Source organism: Clavelina lepadiformis, chromosome 6 (assembly GCF_947623445.1).
Source record: "Clavelina lepadiformis chromosome 6, kaClaLepa1.1, whole genome shotgun sequence".
Lineage (NCBI taxonomy): Eukaryota > Metazoa > Chordata > Ascidiacea > Aplousobranchia > Clavelinidae > Clavelina > Clavelina lepadiformis.
The window spans coordinates 1,960,696-1,982,362 of record NC_135245.1 but is presented as its reverse complement, the minus strand read 5'-3'; the positions used below and the strand labels follow the sequence as shown (position 1 = coordinate 1,982,362).

The 21,667-nt window shown below is 37.6% G+C and overlaps 7 protein-coding genes across 7 annotated transcripts; 5 read left to right on the top strand and 2 right to left on the bottom strand.

Moving 5' to 3' along the window:
* The first annotated feature begins 390 nt into the window (after positions 1 to 390).
* LOC143462471 (beta-1,3-galactosyltransferase brn-like) lies at positions 391 to 2,075 on the top strand. Its single transcript, XM_076960656.1, has 4 exons — positions 391 to 493; positions 657 to 871; positions 998 to 1,226; positions 1,324 to 2,075. Exons 1-4 carry the CDS (start codon positions 465 to 467, stop codon positions 1,868 to 1,870), a joined length of 1,020 nt encoding a protein of 339 aa, XP_076816771.1. The 5' UTR covers positions 391 to 464; the 3' UTR covers positions 1,871 to 2,075.
* A 646-nt stretch (positions 2,076 to 2,721) lies between these two features.
* LOC143462114 (kelch-like protein 41a) lies at positions 2,722 to 4,237 on the bottom strand. The gene has a single exon (XM_076960157.1). It carries the CDS (start codon positions 4,099 to 4,101, stop codon positions 2,722 to 2,724), a length of 1,380 nt encoding a protein of 459 aa, XP_076816272.1. The 5' UTR covers positions 4,102 to 4,237.
* A 520-nt stretch (positions 4,238 to 4,757) lies between these two features.
* On the top strand, positions 4,758 to 5,273 carry LOC143462113 (beta-1,3-galactosyltransferase brn-like). Its single transcript, XM_076960156.1, has one exon. The coding sequence runs from the start codon at positions 4,758 to 4,760 to the stop codon at positions 5,271 to 5,273; it is 516 nt and encodes a 171-aa protein (XP_076816271.1).
* Positions 5,274 to 8,582: 3,309 nt separating this feature from the next.
* On the top strand, positions 8,583 to 9,098 carry LOC143462112 (beta-1,3-galactosyltransferase brn-like). The gene has a single exon (XM_076960154.1). It carries the CDS (start codon positions 8,583 to 8,585, stop codon positions 9,096 to 9,098), a length of 516 nt encoding a protein of 171 aa, XP_076816269.1.
* A 2,899-nt stretch (positions 9,099 to 11,997) lies between these two features.
* On the top strand, positions 11,998 to 13,802 carry LOC143462470 (uncharacterized). The gene is made up of 3 exons (XM_076960655.1): positions 11,998 to 12,272; positions 12,397 to 12,625; positions 12,816 to 13,802. The coding sequence occupies exons 1-2, from the start codon at positions 12,119 to 12,121 to the stop codon at positions 12,585 to 12,587; spliced, it is 345 nt and encodes a 114-aa protein (XP_076816770.1). The 5' UTR covers positions 11,998 to 12,118; the 3' UTR covers positions 12,588 to 12,625; positions 12,816 to 13,802.
* Positions 13,803 to 15,764: 1,962 nt separating this feature from the next.
* LOC143462111 (beta-1,3-galactosyltransferase brn-like) lies at positions 15,765 to 17,122 on the top strand. The gene is made up of 3 exons (XM_076960153.1): positions 15,765 to 15,918; positions 16,045 to 16,273; positions 16,371 to 17,122. Exons 1-3 carry the CDS (start codon positions 15,765 to 15,767, stop codon positions 16,915 to 16,917), a joined length of 930 nt encoding a protein of 309 aa, XP_076816268.1. The 3' UTR covers positions 16,918 to 17,122.
* A 237-nt stretch (positions 17,123 to 17,359) lies between these two features.
* LOC143462469 (kelch-like protein 41a) lies at positions 17,360 to 19,957 on the bottom strand. The gene has a single exon (XM_076960654.1). It carries the CDS (start codon positions 19,527 to 19,529, stop codon positions 17,769 to 17,771), a length of 1,761 nt encoding a protein of 586 aa, XP_076816769.1. The 5' UTR covers positions 19,530 to 19,957; the 3' UTR covers positions 17,360 to 17,768.
* Positions 19,958 to 21,667: the final 1,710 nt, after the last annotated feature.

The window sequence follows — 21,667 nt, the reverse complement described above, 5'->3', positions numbered from 1 at the left end:
TTTCAATGATAGGTTATGTGAAGAAGCTCTTAAAGATTCAACTTAGTGATGGGCATTTGGCCCTTTTGCTTCGGTCATTTTTTCATGCCATTCTTTGACTATCATCATGTCTTGTTGCGCTTTGCGAGAGGTTTAAAGCGCTCTGCTGAGTGCATACACATTCGTGTAAGTGAATTTACGACGAAAATGTGGCAGAGCGTGAATATGATTTTGGGCCCAAATCTGGAATCAGTTTTGTTTCACACTTAAGCCTGAACCCGAACCGAAAAGCTCTGAAAAGAGTTACAACTCTGATTTAAAATATATCATGAATAATTTTATTTTTGCTTTATCCATATATCTTACTCCTATATCTTCAGCTTTTAATTTGAAAAGAAATGCTATTTCTTGACGGTCGCAACAAAATTTTCAAATATTTTGCTGTTGTATTGGGGTTTGTGACTTGGAATCTTTTACTGCTTACCATGCAAGCCAGCTATGTAAAGCATCAACAGTAAGTATATATCGGAAACATTTTCGACTTTCAGAACAAAACACAGAAACCTAAGTTTCAATCGAATAAATCGATTTCTCTTAACTCAATATCTTGTGCAAAAGTAAAAAATATTTCTTACACATGCTGCGTTTAACAATAAGCCATGGCTTTTGATTTTCAGCCAAAGTTGTAAAAGGTCAAATAGTCCAGAAGCCATTAAAACCGCAGCGACGCAGAAGGAAATGACGTTGCAATCAAGAAACGTCACATCCTCGAACAAAACCGACACTTCCGATAAATCGCTTTATAGCACAATTTCTAGTTCCGCAAAGTCGATCAAGATCTTAAAAGAACCAATGTTTTATTTTAAGAACGACAAAAGCAGCTGTTTTCCTGGTACGTTAATATTCATGACTAAAACTTACAAAAACAGGTATACTGCAATTAAACAAGTTACAACATTCTGAATTACACTTATTTGCATCAAACGACGTTGAAACTGACCTTGGTATATTCTCGCAGGAAAAAAAATATCTTGGAGCATGATTATTTTCATCAAGTCGGCTGCATCTTACGGGATACGTCGCGAATGGATTCGTAACACCTGGGGTTCTATTGGCTATCTGGATGGCGCCACTTTCCAAATTGTTTTTGTGATTGGTCAAGCAAAGGCAACTACTCAAGCTTTATTGGACGAGGAATATAACAGATACGGAGATATATTGCAAGTCGAGGCTTCGGACGCATACCAGTGAGAGAAAGATGTGTTATTTTTTATTCACATATTCCACCTGGCTTCTTCTAAATCATGGATTTCTATTTGATAAACAATGCTTTAATGATTTCAGAGATGTCGGTTTGAAGACGTTATCGGGGATGCAGTGGACCTTAGATAAGCTTCCCCGTCAATATTTCTACTCCAGTGGTGATGATGATATGATGATTGATCTCGTTAAAGTAAAGGAGGCCGTTGATCAAAACATTGCAAAAACTTCTGAGGAAAAGTGGCCAGAATTTCCAATCATTTGCACTTTCGAAACATCCTTGGTTGAAAGCAAGCCTATTCGATGGAAGCTATCAAAAAATTATATCTCAGAAAAAGATTACCGTTGGCCATTTTGGCCCAAGTTTTGCCTCGGTGGATTCTACACAACCAGCGTTCGCGTCATCACACAACTGTGGGAAGCGTCGTTGACTTCAAAGCGCATAAATACAGACGACGTTTTTATAACTGGAATACTTCGACAGAAAATTGGAATGCCCGATGAAATGGTGGTGCCAGGAATAAGTGAAACCTGCCAACACTTGGGCGGGTTTATTGAAAACAGATTCAAGACAATGTGGTCAGAAAGAAAGAAGAAATTTGAAAACAAGAGCATCTGTTTTAAACTTTAAGATTACATGGTCTAATAATCCGTATTGTAACAAACTGATTTTTTTTAGCTCTGTTGTTATATGGCTTCACTTATTCTTATATTTTATATGTACGGTTTAGGGCTTTAGGCTAAAAATGATAAGTCATACCACGTCACGAATGTTATCTCCAATTCGTTGTACAAGAGATCACAAATGAAAAACCACAGCCTAATTGTAAACACTAGTTTTCGGGAATTCTTTTATTGTTGTTTCAAGTTACGGTGGTTTGCTTCTTTAACTATCGGTTTGATAAGCTGCGTCGAGCTGATACTTGCATGGAATGACCGTTTCTCTGTGCTCAGGATTACGTAGCATGATTTTGTTAGTATGATCTATGAACACTTCTGCTAGTACTTCTTCAAACATTTTATTAGGGAACTGATAGCAGCTGTGTATGAAGTGATTACATTGCTTAGCAGACTAAAAATTCACCAGTTTGTATTCAATAATATTAGAACAACTTTTGAAAGGGACTGTGTTTACAGTGCGTTCTTTGACAAATGCTACATCACGAAAATGGAAAAAGAAGGTGCACCACATAGAAAAAATGCCATGTCAAACAAGATATTTACAAGCGTAACTTTATAACTGCATCACAAGTTGACTAAGAAAGAATTGCGTGAATCTAAATTCAAGATCATAGAAGTAACTAAAACCAAATAAATGACTAGTGGCAGTATAAAAGATGTCTATCGAAGAGATATCATAAAATTAAGATGCAATGAAAATTATTTTGGAAATGTTAACAGACTCAAACTTAAGAGCTCGAGTCAAAAAACAAAAATTAAAAACTGGACATTTAATACCAGTTAGTGAGAAAAAAATCACCATCACTTGTCTAGTTGCAGAAGCATCCAACAATTCTTCACAGAGTCGTAAACTTCTACATCAGAGTGATCTTTTGAATTAACTACATAAATGTTTCCGTTAGAAACACAAGCCCTATGATTAGATCTTGGCTTATGCATGGAGGCAACATAGATCCACACTTTAGCTGATGGGTCATACTTCTCCACCGATGCTGTGGTAGAGTCGCCCCTGGTTTTCCCACCAATTGCATAAATGTGATTGTTAAGAACTACTGCAGCAAAATCTGTTCGAGTTTTCTTCATGGGCGCAATTCTTCTCCAGATTTCCCCATCATAGCATTCCACACAACGCAGAACCCGTGACTGGTTGGGGGTACCACCCATGGCGTAGAGGCATCCATTGAAGGAGACCAATGTTAAACCTTCTCGTTTCTGCAACATGCTTGGTGTCCAAACCCACATTTTGTCATCAATGTCATAAGCTTCGACGCTGGACAACCAGCGTGAGTTGTGCTCAAGCCCTCCCGCTACATAAATGCAACCCTCCAAGATTGTGCACCCAAATTTTCGCCTACCAACGCTTAAGTCTCGCAAACGAATCCATTTAGTTACAGACGCTGTTTGGATGCAATTGCACCAAAATTCGGTCGAAGATCTGCTGATTTGTGGACGAGTTCCTCCTATTGCAAACAGTTTGTCACCCTGCGCAATCACAACAGAGTTTTCCTTCCCGGGATAATAGACGGGATGGTAATCAGTATCAGACGACTTAGTCTGCGACAATGATTTTTCTGTAGCATCAAAGACTGTATATTCTGATTGGTGTCCAAACTCATCTCGTTCGAGCGTGATAGCGATATGATTGCTGCTACAATCTTCAGTGAAACGACTCCGTTTTATTTCACTGATTTTTGCCAAGATCTCTGGATAGTCCTCTTTCACAAGCTTGTTACTCCTCTCAGCTTCATTCAAGTATTTTGTCTTAAGTTGCTGCAGCTTAATTCGATCAAACAACTTAGGAAAATATTCCTTACGTTCATTTTTCCTGTGTTCAGTCCAGGAGGTAATACATTTAAGCAGATCCATGCCATTGTTATCGGCCTTCAAGTCCAAAAATGATTCAAAGTCATGAAATTCTAACTCGTTGATCTTATTGCTAGAAGACAAATTGATGCTGAAATCGACTCTTCGCGCAATGCTCTGAGACATTGCATTGTATTTGTTCAACAATATCCAGTCTGCCAGGAGTGTGTCTTCATTGCTGTTGGCAACAATAAAATCAGTGCATTGTGCCTTGATGAGTGGAATTTGTAGAAAATCTGCAGCTGCCAGCACATCACCAACATTGTCACAGGTTAATAAGTCGTCGTCAGAGTAAAGCCCATCAACAATAATCTTCATGATATCAACAGGTATTCCGATAATGTTTGTTGAATTTTTACAATTGTCATGCAAATCTGATGAGAGAAGGGTTTTGAAATATTCAGAATGTGGCACCAACACACATTTATGCACCCTAAATTCCTCACTCGGAACAATAATAGTAAAATTGCACAAAGTTTCAGATGTTTTTCTGTCTTCGTTAAGGTACTGCCAAACATCAGTTGCCTTTTCCTTCTTTAAGCGATTGTAAAAATTCTCTTCATAAGCAGGGTAACTATAGTCGAACAAATCAGTCTCTTCATCAGAATAGCATGATCAGAATAGCATAATCAGCATGAATATTTTCATTAATTCGGCTGCATCCTACGGGAGACGTTGCGAATGGATTCGTAAAACCTGGGGTTCTATTGGCTATCTCGATGGCGCCACATTTTAAACTGTTTTTGTGATTGGTCAAGCAAAGGCAACTACTCAAGCTCTATTGGACGAGAAATATAGCAGATACGGAGACATAGGGCATGTCGACGCTTCAGACGCATACCTGTGAGTGAAAGATGTGTTATTTTTCATTCACATATTCCACGTGGTATACTGTACTTCTAAATCATGGATTTCTACTTAATAAACAATGCATTAACGACTTCAGAGATGACGGTTTGCAGACGTTATCAGAGATGCAGTGGACCTCAGACAAGCTTCCCCGTCAATATTTCTACTCCAGCGGTGATGATGATATGATGATTGATCTCGTAAAAGTAAAAGAGGCCATTGATCAAAACATTGCAAAAATTTCTGATGAAAAGTGGCCAGAATTTCCAATCATTTGCACTTACGAAACAAGAGAATCATCCCATCCTATACGGGACAAACAAGACAAAAATTTTATTTCTGTACAAGATTATAGTGAGCCAAACTGGCCCAAGTTTTGCCTCGGTGGATTCTATACAACCAGCGTTCGCGTCATCAGACAATTGTGGGAAGCGTCGTTGACTTCAAAGCGCATAAATACAGACGACGTTTTTATAACTGGAATACTTCGACAGAAAATTGGAATGCCCGATGAAATGGTGGTGCCAGGAATAAGTGAAACCTGCCAACACTTGGGCGGGTTTTTTGAAAACAAATTCAAGACAATGTGGTCAGAAAGAAAGATGAAATTTGAAAACAAGAGCATCTGTTTTAAACTTTAAGATTACATGGTCTACGAGTTCGTGTTATAACAAAGAGAATTTCTTTTGAGCTCTGTTGTTATATGGCTTCACTTATTCTTATATTTTATGTGTACGGTTTAGGGCAGAAGTGTCCAACCTTTTTGGCGAAAGGGCCACATGCGATTTACGAATGATTGCGCGGGCCACTTGAATGTTTACTGCTAATAATTTCTAATTAAAACCCTCACACCAAAATTCTAATCTTAGAAATATGAATTATCCTCTTTTGCAATTATAAGAACAATAAACATACCAAGATATAGTAAATTCAACAAAATTGTTACTGCACGTCGACATTTCACTGTAAAGTTTGGCACTGTTTTTCTCAAACAAGTTTGGCAATATTCGGTGAGATGGAGGATGTAGCAATGCGAAGCGAGTTTTTCACATGGCTGTCAGAAATTAGTAAACAAATAATAAATGCCAATTTCTCGGAATGTAAGTTCGCCATAAATTACGTAGGCCAAGTAGTTGGTAATAGCCTATAAGTCATATCGAAAAATACCGCGCGGGCCACGGGTTGGACACCCCTGGTTTAGGGTTTAAGGCTAAAAAGGATAAGTCATACACGTCACGGAGGTTATCTCCAATTCGTTGTACAAGAAATCACAAATGAAAGAACATAGCCATAGCCATACCCACTTGCACTTGCGTTGTGTGTGCTACAATTTATTTGAAAGAATTAAGTTAATTGAAGTTGACCAACTTTAATCTCGACTTCTGCATGGCAGGTTACAGTCATAACGAAATTCGATCACCAGGTTTGCCTCGCTAAATGACTTTGTCAACTAAATAACGGTATGTGACAAAATGTCTGATTTTAATACTTTTATGTATATACTTTATTAATTGGTACATTCACCATTTAGACATTTACTGCACGGTATGAATTGTTAGTTTTTAAGTTTTAAACTTGACAACATAACACTACACTATGCCGAGTTGTGTGCAATCTATCGCGTATATAGTGTTTGTGATTTAGTCGCGTATTTCAGTGTGTTGTTTCATCCTTTGTTATCCGTTGTTAACCCTTCATCCATTTTTCCATCCATTGTTTATTCATTTTCATAATTTATTCGTTGTCATCCTGTATTTCGAGCCATCCCTGTACTCAATTAAGCAAGAATTGTTTCTTGCTTCTATAAATTTAATCATTAATCAAGCGAGTCATTTCAAACTGCGCGCTTGAACTAACCGTTGGTTATTTTCAAGGTTGTGATTAGGATCCTCCCATGCTGTATGCGCTATTGTGACTAGGATCGGAATACGCTGTATGCGTAAAGCGTTTTAATTTATTCAAGACGTCCGATTAAATTGATTTTATTTATAACTTGACTTGTAAGATGGGTTAATGTCGAGGAGGCAGTTTACAACTTTATGATTGTCAGTTTAAAGCGGGGAAACTCGAAACTGAAGACGTTGGCATGACGTTATGAAAAACAGGAGTCAGAAAGCCGCTTGTCTGTAAAGTTAGCTGAAAATTTTACGAACAAGCATCCAGGTTTGGGGATTAAATTTGATAAGCCTTCATTTGCTTTGTTGCAGTTGAAAATAAAAAACATGACTCAGGCCCCAACCACAAAAGGCCTCAGCTGGCACGCAGTGTTAGTTAAGTGAAAATGAGATGAAGTGCTGTGGCGCGTGAGGGTCCCAACTCCGAACAAATGACGAGGTTGCTTTCCAAGCAGACATAAATAAGCAAAACGCGCATACCAAGCGCACAGTAATAAACACAATGTCTAATTAAGAAATATTTAAAGCGGTTAGCCCAAAGGTTAGACAAGGTCACCGTGCGGTGGCGCTACAACCGTCACAGTACTGTAAAGATCTAAATAAATTAAAAGATTACTCCCTGCATTTAAAGAAAAGGAAAAGATGTAAAGCCATTACAAGATGCAAGATGGCCGCCTTGCTGTTTTCATACCAACAGATGGATTTGAAATTTGAATTATAGGTTATGTGCAGACACGTTCAAAGAGTCAACTAAGTGACGGACGTTTGCCACTTTTTTTCGGTTATATTTTGATGCCATTCTTTGACTACCATCATTTCTTGATGCGCTATGCGAGAGGTTTAAAGCGCTCTGCTGAGTGCATACACATTCGTGTAAGTGAATTTACGACGAAAATGTGGCATTGTGTGAATATGAATTTTTGCCCAAATCTGGAACCAATTTTGTTTCACACTTAAGCCCCAACCCGAACTCGAACGGGAAAAGCTCTGAAAAGAGTTACAACTCTGATTCCTAATATATCACGAATAAATTTTTTTTTGCTTTGTCCATATATCTTACTACTATATCTTCAGCTTGTAATTTGAAAAGAAATGCTATTTCTTGACGGTCACAACAAAATTTTTAAGTATTTTGCTGTTCTGTTTGGGCTTGTCATTTGGGTTCTGTTACTGCTTACCATGCAAGCCAGCTATGTAAAGCTTCAACAGTAAGTATATGTCAGAAACATTTTCAACTTTGAAAACAAAAGACAGTAACCTAAGTTTCAATCGAATGAATCGACTTATCTTAACTCAATATCTTGTGTAAAAGTAAAAAATATTTCTTACACATGCTGCGTTTAACAATAAGCCATGGTTTTTGATTTGCAGCCAAAGTTGTAAAAGGTCAAATAATCTCGAAGCCGTTAACAACACAGCGACGCAGAAGGAAATGACGTTGCAATCAAGAAACGTCACAACCTCGAACAAAACCTACGCTTCCAATAAATCGCTTTATAGCACAATTTCAAGTTCCGCAAAGTCGAACAAGTTTTTAAAAGAACCAAATTTTTATTCCAATAACGACAAAAGCAGCTGTTTACTTGGTACGTTAATATGAATAAATCTTTTAAAGACAAGTATACTGCAATTAAAAAGCAGTTTCAACATTCTGAATTACACTTATTTAAATCAAACGACGTTGAAACTGACCTTGGTATATTTTCGCAGGAAAAAACATATCCTGGAGCATGATTATTTTCATCAAGTCGGCTGCATCTTACGGGATACGTCGCGAATGGATTCGTAAAACCTGGGGTTCTATTGGCTATCTCGATGGCGCCACTTTCCAAATTGTTTTTGTGATTGGTCAAGCACAGGAAAGTACTCGACGAGGAATATGACAGATACGGAGATATATTGCAAGTCGACGTTTCGGACGCGTACCTGTGAGTGAAAGATGTGTTATTTTTCACTTACAATTATTCTACCTGGCATCTTCTAAATCATGGATTTCTATTTGATAAACAATGCTTTAACGATTTCAGAAATGTTGGTTTGAAAACGTTATCGGGGATGCGGTGGACCTCAGACAAGCTTCCCCGTCAATATTTCTACTCCAGCGGTGACGATGATATGATGATTGATCTCGTAAAACTAAAGGAGGCCGTTGATAAGAACATTGCAAAAACTTCTGAGGAAAAGTGGCCAGAATTTCCAATCATTTGCACTTACCAAACAAGAGAGTCATCCCATCTTATACGGGATAAACGACACAAAAATTTTATTTCTGTACAAGATTATAGTGAGCCAAACTGGCCCAAGTTTTGCCTCGGTGGATTCTATACAACCAGCGTTCGCGTCATCAGACAATTGTGGGAAGCGTCGTTGACTTCAAAGCGCATAAATACAGACGACGTTTTCATAACTGGAATACTTCGACAGAAAATTGGAATGCCCGATGAAATGGTGGTGCCAGGAATAAGTGAAACCTGCCAACACTTGGGCGGGTTTATTGAAAACAGATTCAAGACAATGTGGTCAGAAAGAAAGAGGAAATTTGAAAACAAGAGCATCTGTTTTAAACCTTAAGATTACATGGTTTACGAGTCCGTGTTATAACAGAGAGAATTTCTTTTGAGCTCTGTTGTTATATGGCTCCACTTATTCTTATATTTTATGTGTACGGTTTAGGCCTTTAGGATAAAAAATATAAGTAATACCACGTCACGGAGGTTACCTCCAAATACTAAATTCGTTGTACAAGAGATCACAAAGGAAAAAACATAGCCATAGCCATACCCACTTGCACTTGCTTTGTGTGTGCTACAATTTATTTGAAAGAATTAAGTTAATTGAAGTTGACCAACTTCTATCTCGACTTCTGCATGGCAAGTTACAGTCATACCGAAATTTGATCACTTTAAATGCAACATACCTCGTTAAATGACTTTGTCAACTATATATGAAACAAAACGACTGATTTTAATACTTTTATGTATATAGGCCTACTTTATTAATTGGTACATTTGTAACCAAACTTTCTTTACCAGGAACCTTCCCGCTTTGCAGCTAGTCAATTAGCTCTGTCTTCTTTATTCACATTTAATGGCATATCTCTTATGTAAAAACATCCGTCTTTCTGCTATATCACCCAAACGTTACTGAAACTACCCTCGCACGGCACTTCCCAGCCGCACGCAATACCACACCAAAACAAATTCCACGTAATGAGAGAGAATCAACGTGGGACGCTAAATACTAATTAAGCCATCGGGGTAGCGAGAAGAGACGTCACCAGTGATCGAATAAAAACACGTGTACACTTAAACATGTAAAATATGGCAGAACGTGAGCATGCATAAAAATGACTAATGTGAACAACACTGAAATAAAACAAATATAGGTTACATAACCAGACAAACATAAAAATGACACAACAAAAAGGACACGTCCGACTAAATCAATCAATAAAAAGGGGTTCAGAAAAACAGTGTACATTGTGATTGCTATAAAACGGGTGCCTAAAATAAATCTCGTGACACATTCACCATTTAGACATTTAATGCATGATATGAATTGTTAGTTTCAAACTTTTAAACATGACAACACTACACTATGCCGAGTTGTGTGTAATCTATCGCGTATATAGCGTTTGTGATTTAGTCGCGTATTTCAGTGTGTTGTTTCATCCTTTGTTATCCGTTGTTAACCCTTCATCCATTTTTCCGTCCATTGTTTATTCATTTTCATAATTTATTCGTTGTCATCCTGTATTTCGAGCCATCCCTGTACTCAAAGCAAGAATCGTTTCTTGCTTCTATAAATTTAATCATTAATCAAGCGAGTCATTTCACACTGCGCTCTTGAACTAACCGTTGGTTATTTTAACGTTGTGGCTTGGATCGGCCTACACTGTATGCCTGAAGCGTTTTAATTTATTCAAATTGTCCGATTAAATTGATTTTATTTACAACTTGACTTGTAAGGTGAGCTAATGTCGAGGAGGCAGTTTACAACTTCATGATTGTCCGTTTACAGCGGGGAAATTCGAAACTGAAGAAATTGGCGTGACGTTATGAAAAACAGGAGTCAGTAAGCTGCTTGTCTGCAAAGTTAGCTGAAGATTTTACGAACAAGCATCCAGATTTGGGGAGTAATTTTTGATAAGTTTTCATCTGCTTTGTTACAGTTGAAAATAAAAACATGATTCAGGGTACATAGCCCAAAGGTTGGACAAATTCGCCATGTGGTGGCGCTACAACCGCCATAGTACTGCATAGCACTATAGCCAGGGTTGCCATACCGTCCTTATTTCTAATATTTTCCTTTTTTTGAAGGTCTGTGTCTTAGAAAAAATTTTGTTTTTTCTTCTAAGATTTGTCCTTATTTTCACTTACGTTCTTATTTTCGTCTTATTTTTAAGGCGGAGGTTCGTATTTTGGCATTTTGACACCTTCAGTATAACATATTGTACCAAAGAGATACAAAAATTAAGAAAATGCAAACAGTATCTGGTTTTTTCATTTTTGGAACATTGATTGCCTTCTTCTGTTGTGCACTGTTTAAGGTATTTTTTTTTGGTTCCTGTTCGACCTTATTTTTGAGTCCGGACCGATGGCAACCCTGACTATAGCTTATGGGTGTGGGTGTAAAGAAACTAAGACTAAACTCTGAATTCCTCTGCATAAAAGGAAAAGATGTAAAGCCATTGCAATATAAGTGAATAAAATATTTCAGATCTCACCCTCATGAAGCCGAAACAATCAAATTTAGTCTAGGCTAATGATGATAAAAATGTATATTTTAGGACTTATATACGCTGGAGAGCGCTTTCACCGGTTAAGGTCAACTTGCTGTTTCCGTATCAGCAGACGAATGTTTAACAATTTCAATGATAGGTTATTTGAAGAAGCTCTTAAAGATTCAACTTGGTGATGGGCGTTTGCCCCTTTTCTTTCGGTTATATTTTGATGCCATTCTTTGACTATCATCATTTCTTGATGCGCTATGCGAGAGGTTTAAAGCGCTCTGCTGAGTGCATACACATTCGTGTAAGTGAATTTATGACGAAAATGTGGCAGCGTGTGAATATGAATTTTTGCCTAAATCTGGAACCAGTTTTGTTTCACACTTAAGCCCCAACCCGAACTCGAACCGAAAAGCTCTGAAAAGAGTTACAACTCTGATTCATAATATATCATGAATAATTTTATTTTTACTTTATTCATATATCTTACTCCTATATCTTCAGCTTGTAATTTGAATAGAAATGCTATTTCTTGACGGTCACAACCAACATTTTAAGTATTTTGCAGTTCTGTTGGGGCTTGTGCCTTGGGCTCTGTTACTGTTTACCATGCAAGCCAGCTATGTAAAGCTGCAACAGTAAGTATATATCGGAAGCATTTTTGACTTTCAAAACAAAAGACATTAACCTAAGTTTCAATCGAATGAATCGACTTCTCTTAACTCAATATCTTGTGTAAAAGTGTAAATTATTTCTTACACATGCGTCGTTTAACAATAAGCCATGGCTTTTGATTTGCAGCCAAAGTTGTAAAAGGTCAAATAATCCCGAAGCCATTAACACCGCAGCGACACAGAAGGAAATGACGTTGCAATCAAGAAACGTCACAGCCTCGAACAAAACCAACGCTTCCGATAAATCGCTTTATAGCACAATTTCTAGTTTTGCAAAATCGACCAATTTTTTAACAGAACCAAATTTTTATTCCAAGAACGACAAAAGCAGCTGTTTACTTGGTACGTTAATATGAATAAATCTTTCAAAGACAAGTATACTGCAATTAAAAAGCAGTTTCAACATTCTGAATTACACTTATTTTAGTCAAACGACGTTGAAACTGACCTTAGTAAATTTTCGCAGAAAGAAACATATCTTGGAGCATGATTATTTTCATCAAGTCGGCTGCATCCTACGAGAGACGACGCGAATGGATTCGTAAAGCCTGGGGTTCTATTGGCTATCTCGATGGCGCCACTTTCCAAACTGTTTTTGTGATTGGTCAAGCACAGGAAAGTACTCAAGCTCTATTGGACGAGGAACATAACATATAGGGAGACATATTACAAGTCGACGCTTCGGACGCATACCAGTGAGTGAAATATGTGCTTAGATAAATGGTGTACTAGTCACCTACACCCATAAGTTGTTAATCGTGACTGAACTCATACTAAAAAATGGGTTTTGGGGAAAAGGGAAACCAGTTTTTTCAGTTCAGTGTTCCTTTTAAATTCATCTCCTCCATTAGACGTATTTGTCAAAATCCATTTTCACGATTACAGAGATGTCGGTTTCAAGACGTTATCGGGGATGCAGTGGACCTCAGACAAGCTTTCCCTCAAATATTTTTATGATTCTCAAATATGATGATGATATGATGATTGATCTCGTAAAACTAAAAGAGGCCGTTGATCAAAACATTGCAAAAGTTTCTGAGGAAAAGTGGAATGCCCGATGGAATGGTGGTGCCAGGAATAAGTGAAACCTGCCAACACTTGGACGGTTTTTTTGAAAACAAATTCAAGACAATGTGGTCAGAAAGAAAGAAGAAATTTGAAAACAAGAGCATCTGTTTTAAACTTTAAGATTACATGGTTTACTAGTCCGTGTGGTAACAGAGAGAATTTCTTTTGAACTCTGTTGTTATATGGCTTCACTTATTCTTATGTTTTATGTGTACGGTTTAGGGCTTTAGGCTAAAATGGATAAGTCATACCACGTCACGGATTTTATCTTCAATTCATTGTACATGAGATCACAAATGAAAAAACATAGTTATAGCCATAAGGCCACTTGCAATTGCGTTGTGTGTGCTACAATTTTTTTGCAAGAATTAAATTAATCAAAGTTGACCAACTCCTCACTCGACTTCTGCATGGTAGGTTACAGTCATACCGAAATTTGATCACCAGGTTTGCTTCGCTAAATGACTTTGTCAACTAAGTATTTTACAAAATGTCTGATTTTAATACTTTTATGTACATACTTTATTAATAGCTACATTCACCATTTAAACATTTATTGCCTGATAAGAATTGTTAGTTTTAAGTTTTAAACATGAAGACATAACATTGAAAGCCGAGTTGTGTGTAATCTATCGCGTATATAGCGTTTGTGATTTAGTCGCGTATTTCAGTGTGTTGTTTCATCCTTTGTTATCCGTTGTTAACCCTTCATCCATTTTTCCGTCCATTGTTTATTCATTTTCGTAATTTATTCGTTGTCATCCTGTATTTCGAGCCATCCCTGTACTAAAAGAAAGAATCGTTTCTTGCTTCTATAAATTTAATCACTAATCAAGCGAACCATTTCACAATGCTCGCTTAAAGTAACCGTTTGTGATTTTCAAGGTTGTGATTAGGATCGTCTCATGCTGTAGACTGGGTTGTGAAGAGGTTGCAGTCCGTCTGTTTTAACTAATTCAAGACGTCCGGTTAAATTGTTTTTATTTATAACTTGATTTGTAAGGTGAGCTAATGTCGAGGAGGCAGTTTACAACTTTATGGTCGTCCGTTTAAAGCGGGGAAACTCGATACAGAAGGATTTGTCTTGACGTTATGAAAAACAGGAGTCAGTAAGCTGCTTGTCTGTAAAGTTAGCTGAAACTTTTACGAACAAGCATCCAGGTTTGGAGAGTAATTTTTGATAATCCCTCACCTGCTTTGTTGCAGTTGAAAAGAAAACCATGACTCAGGCTCTAACCACAGAAGACCTACACATCTGGCACGCAGTGTTAGTTAAGTGAAAATGAAATGAAGTTCTGTGGCGCTTGAGGGTCCCAACTCCGAACAAATGACGAGGCTGCTTTCCAAGCAGACACAAACAAGCAAAACTCGCATACCAAGCGCACAGTAATTAACAAAATGTCTAAATACGAAGAATTTAAAGCTTGAAGCTCAAAGTTTGGACAAAGTCACCGTACGGTGGCGCTACAAACGCCATATTACTGCATAGTACTTTAGCCAGGATTGCCCTACCGTCCTTATTTCTAAGATTTGTCTCTAATTACACTTGCGTTATTATTTTCGTCTTATTTTTAGGGCAAAGATTAGTATTTTTGGCATTTTGATACCTTTAGTATACCATTTCCATTTTGTAACAAAGAGATACAAAGATGGAGAACATGTAAATAGTATCTCGTTTTTTCCTTTTTGGAACATTGCTTGCCTTTTCCAGTTGTGCCTATTTAAGGTGGCATTCTTCTTTTTTTCTTGTTCGTCCTTATTTTTGAGTCCAGACCGATGGCAACCCTGCCTATAGCGTATGGGTATGGGTGCAAAAAAAACTAAGACTAATCTCTGAATTCCTCCGCATAAAAGGAAAAGATGTAAAACCATTGCAATATAAGTGAAAAAAATAATTCAGATCTCACCCTCATTAAGCCGAAACAACCAAACTTAGTCTAAGCTGATGATGATGAAAATGTGTATTTTGGGACTTATATACGCTGGAAAGCGCTTTCAAAGGTTAAGATCGCCTTGCTGTGTCCGTATCATCAGACGAGTGTTTAAAAATTTCAATGATAGGTTATGTGAAGAAGCTCTTAAAGAGTCAACTTAGTGATAGGCATTTGGCCCTTTTGCTTCGGTCATTTTTTCATGCCATTCTTTGACTATCATCATTTCTTGTTGCGCTTTGCGAGAGGTTTAAATCGCTCTGCTGAGTGCATACACATTCGTGTAAGTGAATTTACGACGAAAATGTGGCAGAGCGTGAATATGATTTTGGGCCCAAATCTGGAATCAGTTTTGTTTCACACTTAAGCCCCAACCCGAACCGAAAAGCTCTGAAAAGAGTTACAACTCTGATTTAAAATATATCATGAATAATTTTATTTTTGCTTTATCCATATATCTTACTCCTATATCTTCAGCTTTTAATTTGAAAAGAAATGCTATTTCTTGACGGTCGCAACAAAATTTTTAAATATTTTGCTGTTGTATTGGGGTTTGTGACTTGGAATCTCTTACTGCTTACCATGCAAGCCAGCTATGTAAAGCATCTACAGTAAGTATATATCGGAAACATTTTCGACTTTCAGAACAAAACACAGAAACCTAAGTTTCAATCGAATAAATCGATTTCTCTTAACTCAATATCTTGTGCAAAAGTAAAAAATATTTCTTACACATGCTGCGTTTAACAATAAGCCATGGCTTTTGATTTTCAGCCAAAGTTGTAAAAGGTCAAATAGTCCAGAAGCCATTAAAACCGCAGCGACGCAGAAGGAAATGACGTTGCAATCAAGAAACGTCACATCCTCGAACAAAACCGACACTTCCGATAAATCGCTTTATAGCACAATTTCTAGTTCCGCAAAGTCGATCAAGATCTTAAAAGAACCAATGTTTTATTTTAAGAACGACAAAAGCAGCTGTTTACCTGGTACGTTAATATTCATGACTAAAACTTACAAAAACAGGTATACTGCAATTAAACAAGTTACAACATTCTGAATTACACTTATTTGCATCAAACGACGTTGAAACTGACCTTGGTATATTCTCGCAGGAAAAAACATATCTTGGAGCATGATTATTTTCATCAAGTCGGCAGCATCTTACGGGATACGTCGCGAATGGATTCGTAACACCTGGGGTTCTATTGGCTATCTGGATGGCGCCACTTTCCAAATTGTTTTTGTGATTGGTCAAGCAAAGGCAACTACTCAAGCTTTATTGGACGAGGAATATAACAGATACGGAGATATATTGCAAGTCGAGGCTTCGGACGCATACCAGTGAGAGAAAGATGTGTTATTTTTTATTCACATATTCCACCTGGCTTCTTCTAAATCATGGATTTCTATTTGATAAACAATGCTTTAATGATTTCAGAGATGTCGGTTTGAAGACGTTATCGGGGATGCAGTGGACCTTAGATAAGCTTCCCCGTCAATATTTCTACTCCAGTGGTGATGATGATATGATGATTGATCTCGTTAAAGTAAAGGAGGCCGTTGATCAAAACATTGCAAAAACTTCTGAGGAAAAGTGGCCAGAATTTCCAATCATTTGCACTTTCGAAACATCCTTGGTTGAAAGCAAGCCTATTCGATGGAAGCTATCAAAAAATTATATCTCAGAAAAAGATTACCGTTGGCCATTTTGGCCCAAGTTTTGCAAAGGTGGATTCTACACAACCAGCGTTCGCGTCATCACACAATTGTGGGAAGCGTCGTTGACTTCAAAGCGCATAAATACAGACGACGTTTTCATAACTGGAATACTTCGACAGAAAATTGGAATGCCCGATGAAATGGTGGTGCCAGGAATAAGTGAAACCTGCCAACACTTGGGCGGGTTTATTGAAAACAGATTCAAGACAATGTGGTCAGAAAGAAAGAAGAAATTTGAAAACAAGAGCATCTGTTTTAAACTTTAAGATTACATGGTCTAATAATCCGTATTGTAACAAACTGATTTTTTTTAGCTCTGTTGTTATATGGCTTCACTTATTCTTATATTTTATATGTACGGTTTAGGGCTTTAGGCTAAAAATGATAAGTCATACCACGTCACGAATGTTATCTCCAATTCGTTGTACAAGAGATCACAAATGAAAAACCACAGCCTAATTGTAAACACTAGTTTTCGGGAATTCTTTTATTGTTGTTTCAAGTTACGGTGGTTTGCTTCTTTAACTATCGGTTTGATAAGCTGCGTCGAGCTGGTACTTGCATGGAATGACCGTTTCTCTGTGCTCAGGATTACGTAGCATGATTTTGTTAGTATGATCTATGAACACTTCTGCTAGTACTTCTTCAAACATTTTATTAGGGAACTGATAGCAGCTGTGTATGAAGTGCTTACATTGCTTAGCAGACTAAAAATTCACCAGTTTGTATTCAATAATATTAGAACAACTTTTGAAAGGGACTGTGTTTACAGTGCGTTCTTTGACAAATGCTACATCACGAAAATGGAAAAAGAAGGTGCACCACATAGAAAAAATGCCATGTCAAACAAGATATTTACAAGCGTAACTTTATAACTGCATCACAAGTTGACTAAGAAAGAATTGCGTGAATCTAAATTCAAGATCATAGAAGTAACTAAAACCAAATAAATGACTAGTGGCAGTATAAAAGATGTCTATCGAAGAGATATCATAAAATTAAGATGCAATGAAAATTATTTTGGAAATGTTAACAGACTCAAACTTAAGAGCTCGAGTCAAAAAACAAAAATTAAAAACTGGACATTTAATACCAGTTAGTGAGAAAAAAATCACCATCACTTGTCTAGTTGCAGAAGCATCCAACAATTCTTCACAGAGTCGTAAACTTCTACATCAGAGTGATCTTTTGAATTAACTACATAAATGTTTCCGTTAGAAACACAAGCGGTATGATTAGATCTTGGCTTATGCATGGAGGCAACATAGATCCACACTTTAGCTGATGGGTCATACTTCTCCACCGATGCTGTGGTAGAGTCGCCCCTGGTTTTCCCACCAATTGCATAAATGTGATTGTTAAGAACTACTGCAGCAAAATCTGTTCGAGTTTTCTTCATGGGCGCAATTCTTCTCCAGATTTCCCCATCATAGCATTCCACACAACGCAGAACCCGTGACTGGTTGGGGGTACCACCCATGGCGTAGAGGCATCCATTGAAGGAGACCAATGTTAAACCTTCTCGTTTCTGCAACATGCTTGGTGTCCAAACCCACATTTTGTCATCAATGTCATAAGCTTCGACGCTGGACAACCAGCGTGAGTTGTGCTCAAGCCCTCCCGCTACATAAATGCAACCCTCCAAGATTGTGCACCCAAATTTTCGCCTACCAACGCTTAAGTCTCGCAAACGAATCCATTTAGTTACAGACGCTGTTTGGATGCAATTGCACCAAAATTCGGTCGAAGATCTGCTGATTTGTGGACGAGTTCCTCCTATTGCAAACAGTTTGTCACCCTGCGCAATCACAACAGAGTTTTCCTTCCCGGGATAATAGACGGGATGGTAATCAGTATCAGATGACTTAGTCTGCGACAATGATTTTTCTGTAGCATCAAAGACTGTATATTCTGATTGGTGTCCAAACTCATCTCGTTTGAGCGTGATAGCGATATGATTGCTGCTACAATCTTCAGTGAAACGACTCCGTTTTATTTCACTGATTTTTGCCAAGATCTCTGGATAGTCCTCTTTCACAAGCTTGTTACTCCTCTCAGCTTCATTCAAGTATTTTGTCTTAAGTTGCTGCAGCTTAATTCGATCAAACAACTTAGGAAAATATTCCTTACGTTCATTTTTCCTGTGTTCAGTCCAGGAGGTAATACATTTAAGCAGATCCATGCCATTGTTATCGGCCTTCAAGTCCAAAAATGATTCAAAGTCATGAAATTCTAACTCGTTGATCTTATTGCTAGAAGACAAATTGATGCTGAAATCGACTCTTCGCGCAATGCTCTGAGACATTGCATTGTATTTGTTCAACAATATCCAGTCTGCCAGGAGTGTGTCTTCATTGCTGTTGGCAACAATAAAATCAGTGCATTCTGCCTTGATGAGTGGAATTTGTAGAAAATCTGCAGCTGCCAGCACATCACCAACATTGTCACAGGTTAATAAGTCGTCGTCAGAGTAAAGCCCATCAACAATAATCTTCATGATATCAACAGGTATTCCGATAATGTTTGTTGAATTTTTACAATTGTCATGCAAATCTGATGAGAGAAGGGTTTTGAAATATTCAGAATGTGGCACCAACACACATTTATGCACCCTAAATTCCTCACTCGCAACAATAATAGTAAAATCGCACAAAGTTTTAGATGTTTTTCTGTCTTCGTTAAGGTACTGCCAAACACCAGTTGCCTTTTCCTTCTTTGAGCGATTGTAAAGTTTCTCTTCATAAGCAGGGTAACTACAGTCGGAGAAATCCGTGTCTTCATCAGAATAGTCTCGAAATAGATACCGGTCGCCATAGGAATAGGGTACATCAAACTCATCGAACAAGTCATAGTCATCAAAAAAATTCAACCATGCCATAGTTGCTTAATATGTCCTGTAAAAAACATACCTTAATAAATAAACAAACCTTTCATATACAGTTATGCATAACTTGGAGATAAAGTAAAAGCAACTCACAAAATTATAATTACGCACCGGTGGTCATTATTGGCTTTTTATTTGCACTAGAGCAGCCTATATATAAAAATATATAATGATAAAAATCAAGCTGGCAGAATCAAGTTAACCAACTTTTTTAATAAATAAGGTTACCTTTCAAATGTATCACATAGCCTATATAGGCTATAACAAGATTTACATAAAATATATTATTTTAATGACTACAGTATTTCTGACAACTAACATCCTGTCCCTATACGTTAAAAGTCGTCTGCGAGCTGTGTTGCGTATTATACGATTTTTACACAGCGGCAAACAAGCCGTGTTTGACACTTAACAAGTGTCCTCACGTCATGCGATAGTCAAAAAATTCTAGATTTGCGGAACCATAACCTAAAACATTAAACCTTACAGTTATCTAATAAAAAATGCCAGCTCACTTAATTCTGCCAGAAAGTTTCTGCCAGCTTGACATTGTCTGCCAGATATTTTATGCTAGTTTCATGTACATTACATCATAATATAACGCACACAGAGCAAATAATGCACAAGCACAAATTGGCGCAGTGGTTTCCAATCTTTTCTGATTCGCGGCGACTCGTTTTTAGTAAAATAAACCGCGGCACCATAAACCGGTGTCGTGCCAAATTTGTTCCAGGCATTGTGATGTAAAAATGACTTAGCACAAGTTTTTCGATCAAAAACCTTGTATTCCTGATGAGTTTGTATGTATTCTTTTCTTGTTTATAAGTTAGGTTTGTAACCTTGCAATTTTTTTCTAAACCCGAGGGTAATATCCTGGGTTTTCAAGAAGAAAAATTATGCCGAGTCATGCCAAACCTCTACGTCTTAATGCCCGGAACAAATTTGGCACGACACCGGCAACTACAGCCTACTTGCTTGCTTGTTTTGTTTTTGCATTGTTCTTACATTGTTTACAAACAAGCTGGTTACTGCTTTACCGGCAATGTAAAAAAAGAACAATAAGCCTACTACCGGACTTTTAAAACCAAACAAAAGTGTTAAAACAAAATTTTGTGTGCTTAAAACATTAGCTGCAATTTAATCCCTTATTTTGTTTGAAATCTCTTGGTAACTTTTTGTGCCGTTGTTGTAGTATAGTGTTGTGTTGTGGTGCCAATTTGTCACCCAATTGTGACGTTATGAATGATTATATGACGTCACCATAGGAGACAATTTGGCACTATATCGTTGTTGGGAAACACTGAACTAGAAAAAGATGAGCTCCAGTCAAGGTATTCCATGGAGAACGCGGTTAAATAAAACAGTCAGATATGACATCGCGTAGGCCACTTGTTGATACTACGTAATCAGTGCCACATTCACACACCTCGGAGTTTGCCATTCCCCTTATTTTGTACAAGGCTTGAGTGGAAATCCTGGATGCCGGTCAAGCCGTAGCCAAGCCATTCTGGGCAGCTATAGTCCGGTAACGTGGAGTTGGCGTCGATAATGAAATTGCAAAGTCTGACAGGAGTTTTCTGCCACGTTTCCCCTTATAGTTTGCCCAACAAGCTGTACTGATGCCTGGGTAATGCCGTTAAACCCAGATAAGCCAATTTTAATGTAAAAATAATGTTATGACCCTAAACTTATCCTAAACTTAATTAACTTGCCTTGTGATATAGGAAACTTTCACTAAAACATTCTTTTAATCGCAAGAACAAATTGAGAAGTAACACAGAGACTTGAGAAAAATAAAAGTTAAATTGATCTTTTTGTTTTGGCAAAAATGAAGCAGCGTGGGGTCCAGTTCAGACGCATCGTTTGCATCGGCCTGTAAGGTCGGAACGTCTTGCGTTTGTCTGTGAAACTAAAATTTATTTTTAGACCGATTTCAAGAGTAATTCAAAGTCTGTACAGGTCAATTCTCAATCTTGTTCCAATTTACAGAACAATTCTGACTTTCACCAACGATCTAGAAGTTCCACTAAACGTTATGGACGGACAATTCTTACAGATGCAGTGACGTATCTTTTCAGCAAAGTAAAGTTTCGTGAAATATTAAGTCGCGGGTCACGACGAAAACTGCTGCC

Coding starts and splice junctions, on each gene's coding strand:
- LOC143462471 (XM_076960656.1), top strand. CDS start 465: ATGCAAGCCAGCTATGTAAAGCATCAACA. Junction 872..997: donor CAAAAGCAGCTGTTTTCCTG/GTACGTTAATAT, acceptor ATATTCTCGCAG/GAAAAAAAATATCTTGGAGC. Junction 1,227..1,323: donor GAGGCTTCGGACGCATACCA/GTGAGAGAAAGA, acceptor TAATGATTTCAG/AGATGTCGGTTTGAAGACGT.
- LOC143462114 (XM_076960157.1), bottom strand. CDS start 4,101: ATGAAGATTATTGTTGATGGGCTTTACTCTGACGACGACTTATTAACC.
- LOC143462470 (XM_076960655.1), top strand. CDS start 12,119: ATGACGTTGCAATCAAGAAACGTCACAGCCTCGAACAAAACCAACGCT. Junction 12,273..12,396: donor CAAAAGCAGCTGTTTACTTG/GTACGTTAATAT, acceptor AAATTTTCGCAG/AAAGAAACATATCTTGGAGC.
- LOC143462469 (XM_076960654.1), bottom strand. CDS start 19,529: ATGGCATGGTTGAATTTTTTTGATGACTATGACTTGTTCGATGAGTTT.
- LOC143462112 (XM_076960154.1), top strand. CDS start 8,583: ATGCGGTGGACCTCAGACAAGCTTCCCCGTCAATATTTCTACTCCAGC.
- LOC143462113 (XM_076960156.1), top strand. CDS start 4,758: ATGCAGTGGACCTCAGACAAGCTTCCCCGTCAATATTTCTACTCCAGC.
- LOC143462111 (XM_076960153.1), top strand. CDS start 15,765: ATGACGTTGCAATCAAGAAACGTCACATCCTCGAACAAAACCGACACT. Junction 15,919..16,044: donor CAAAAGCAGCTGTTTACCTG/GTACGTTAATAT, acceptor ATATTCTCGCAG/GAAAAAACATATCTTGGAGC. Junction 16,274..16,370: donor GAGGCTTCGGACGCATACCA/GTGAGAGAAAGA, acceptor TAATGATTTCAG/AGATGTCGGTTTGAAGACGT.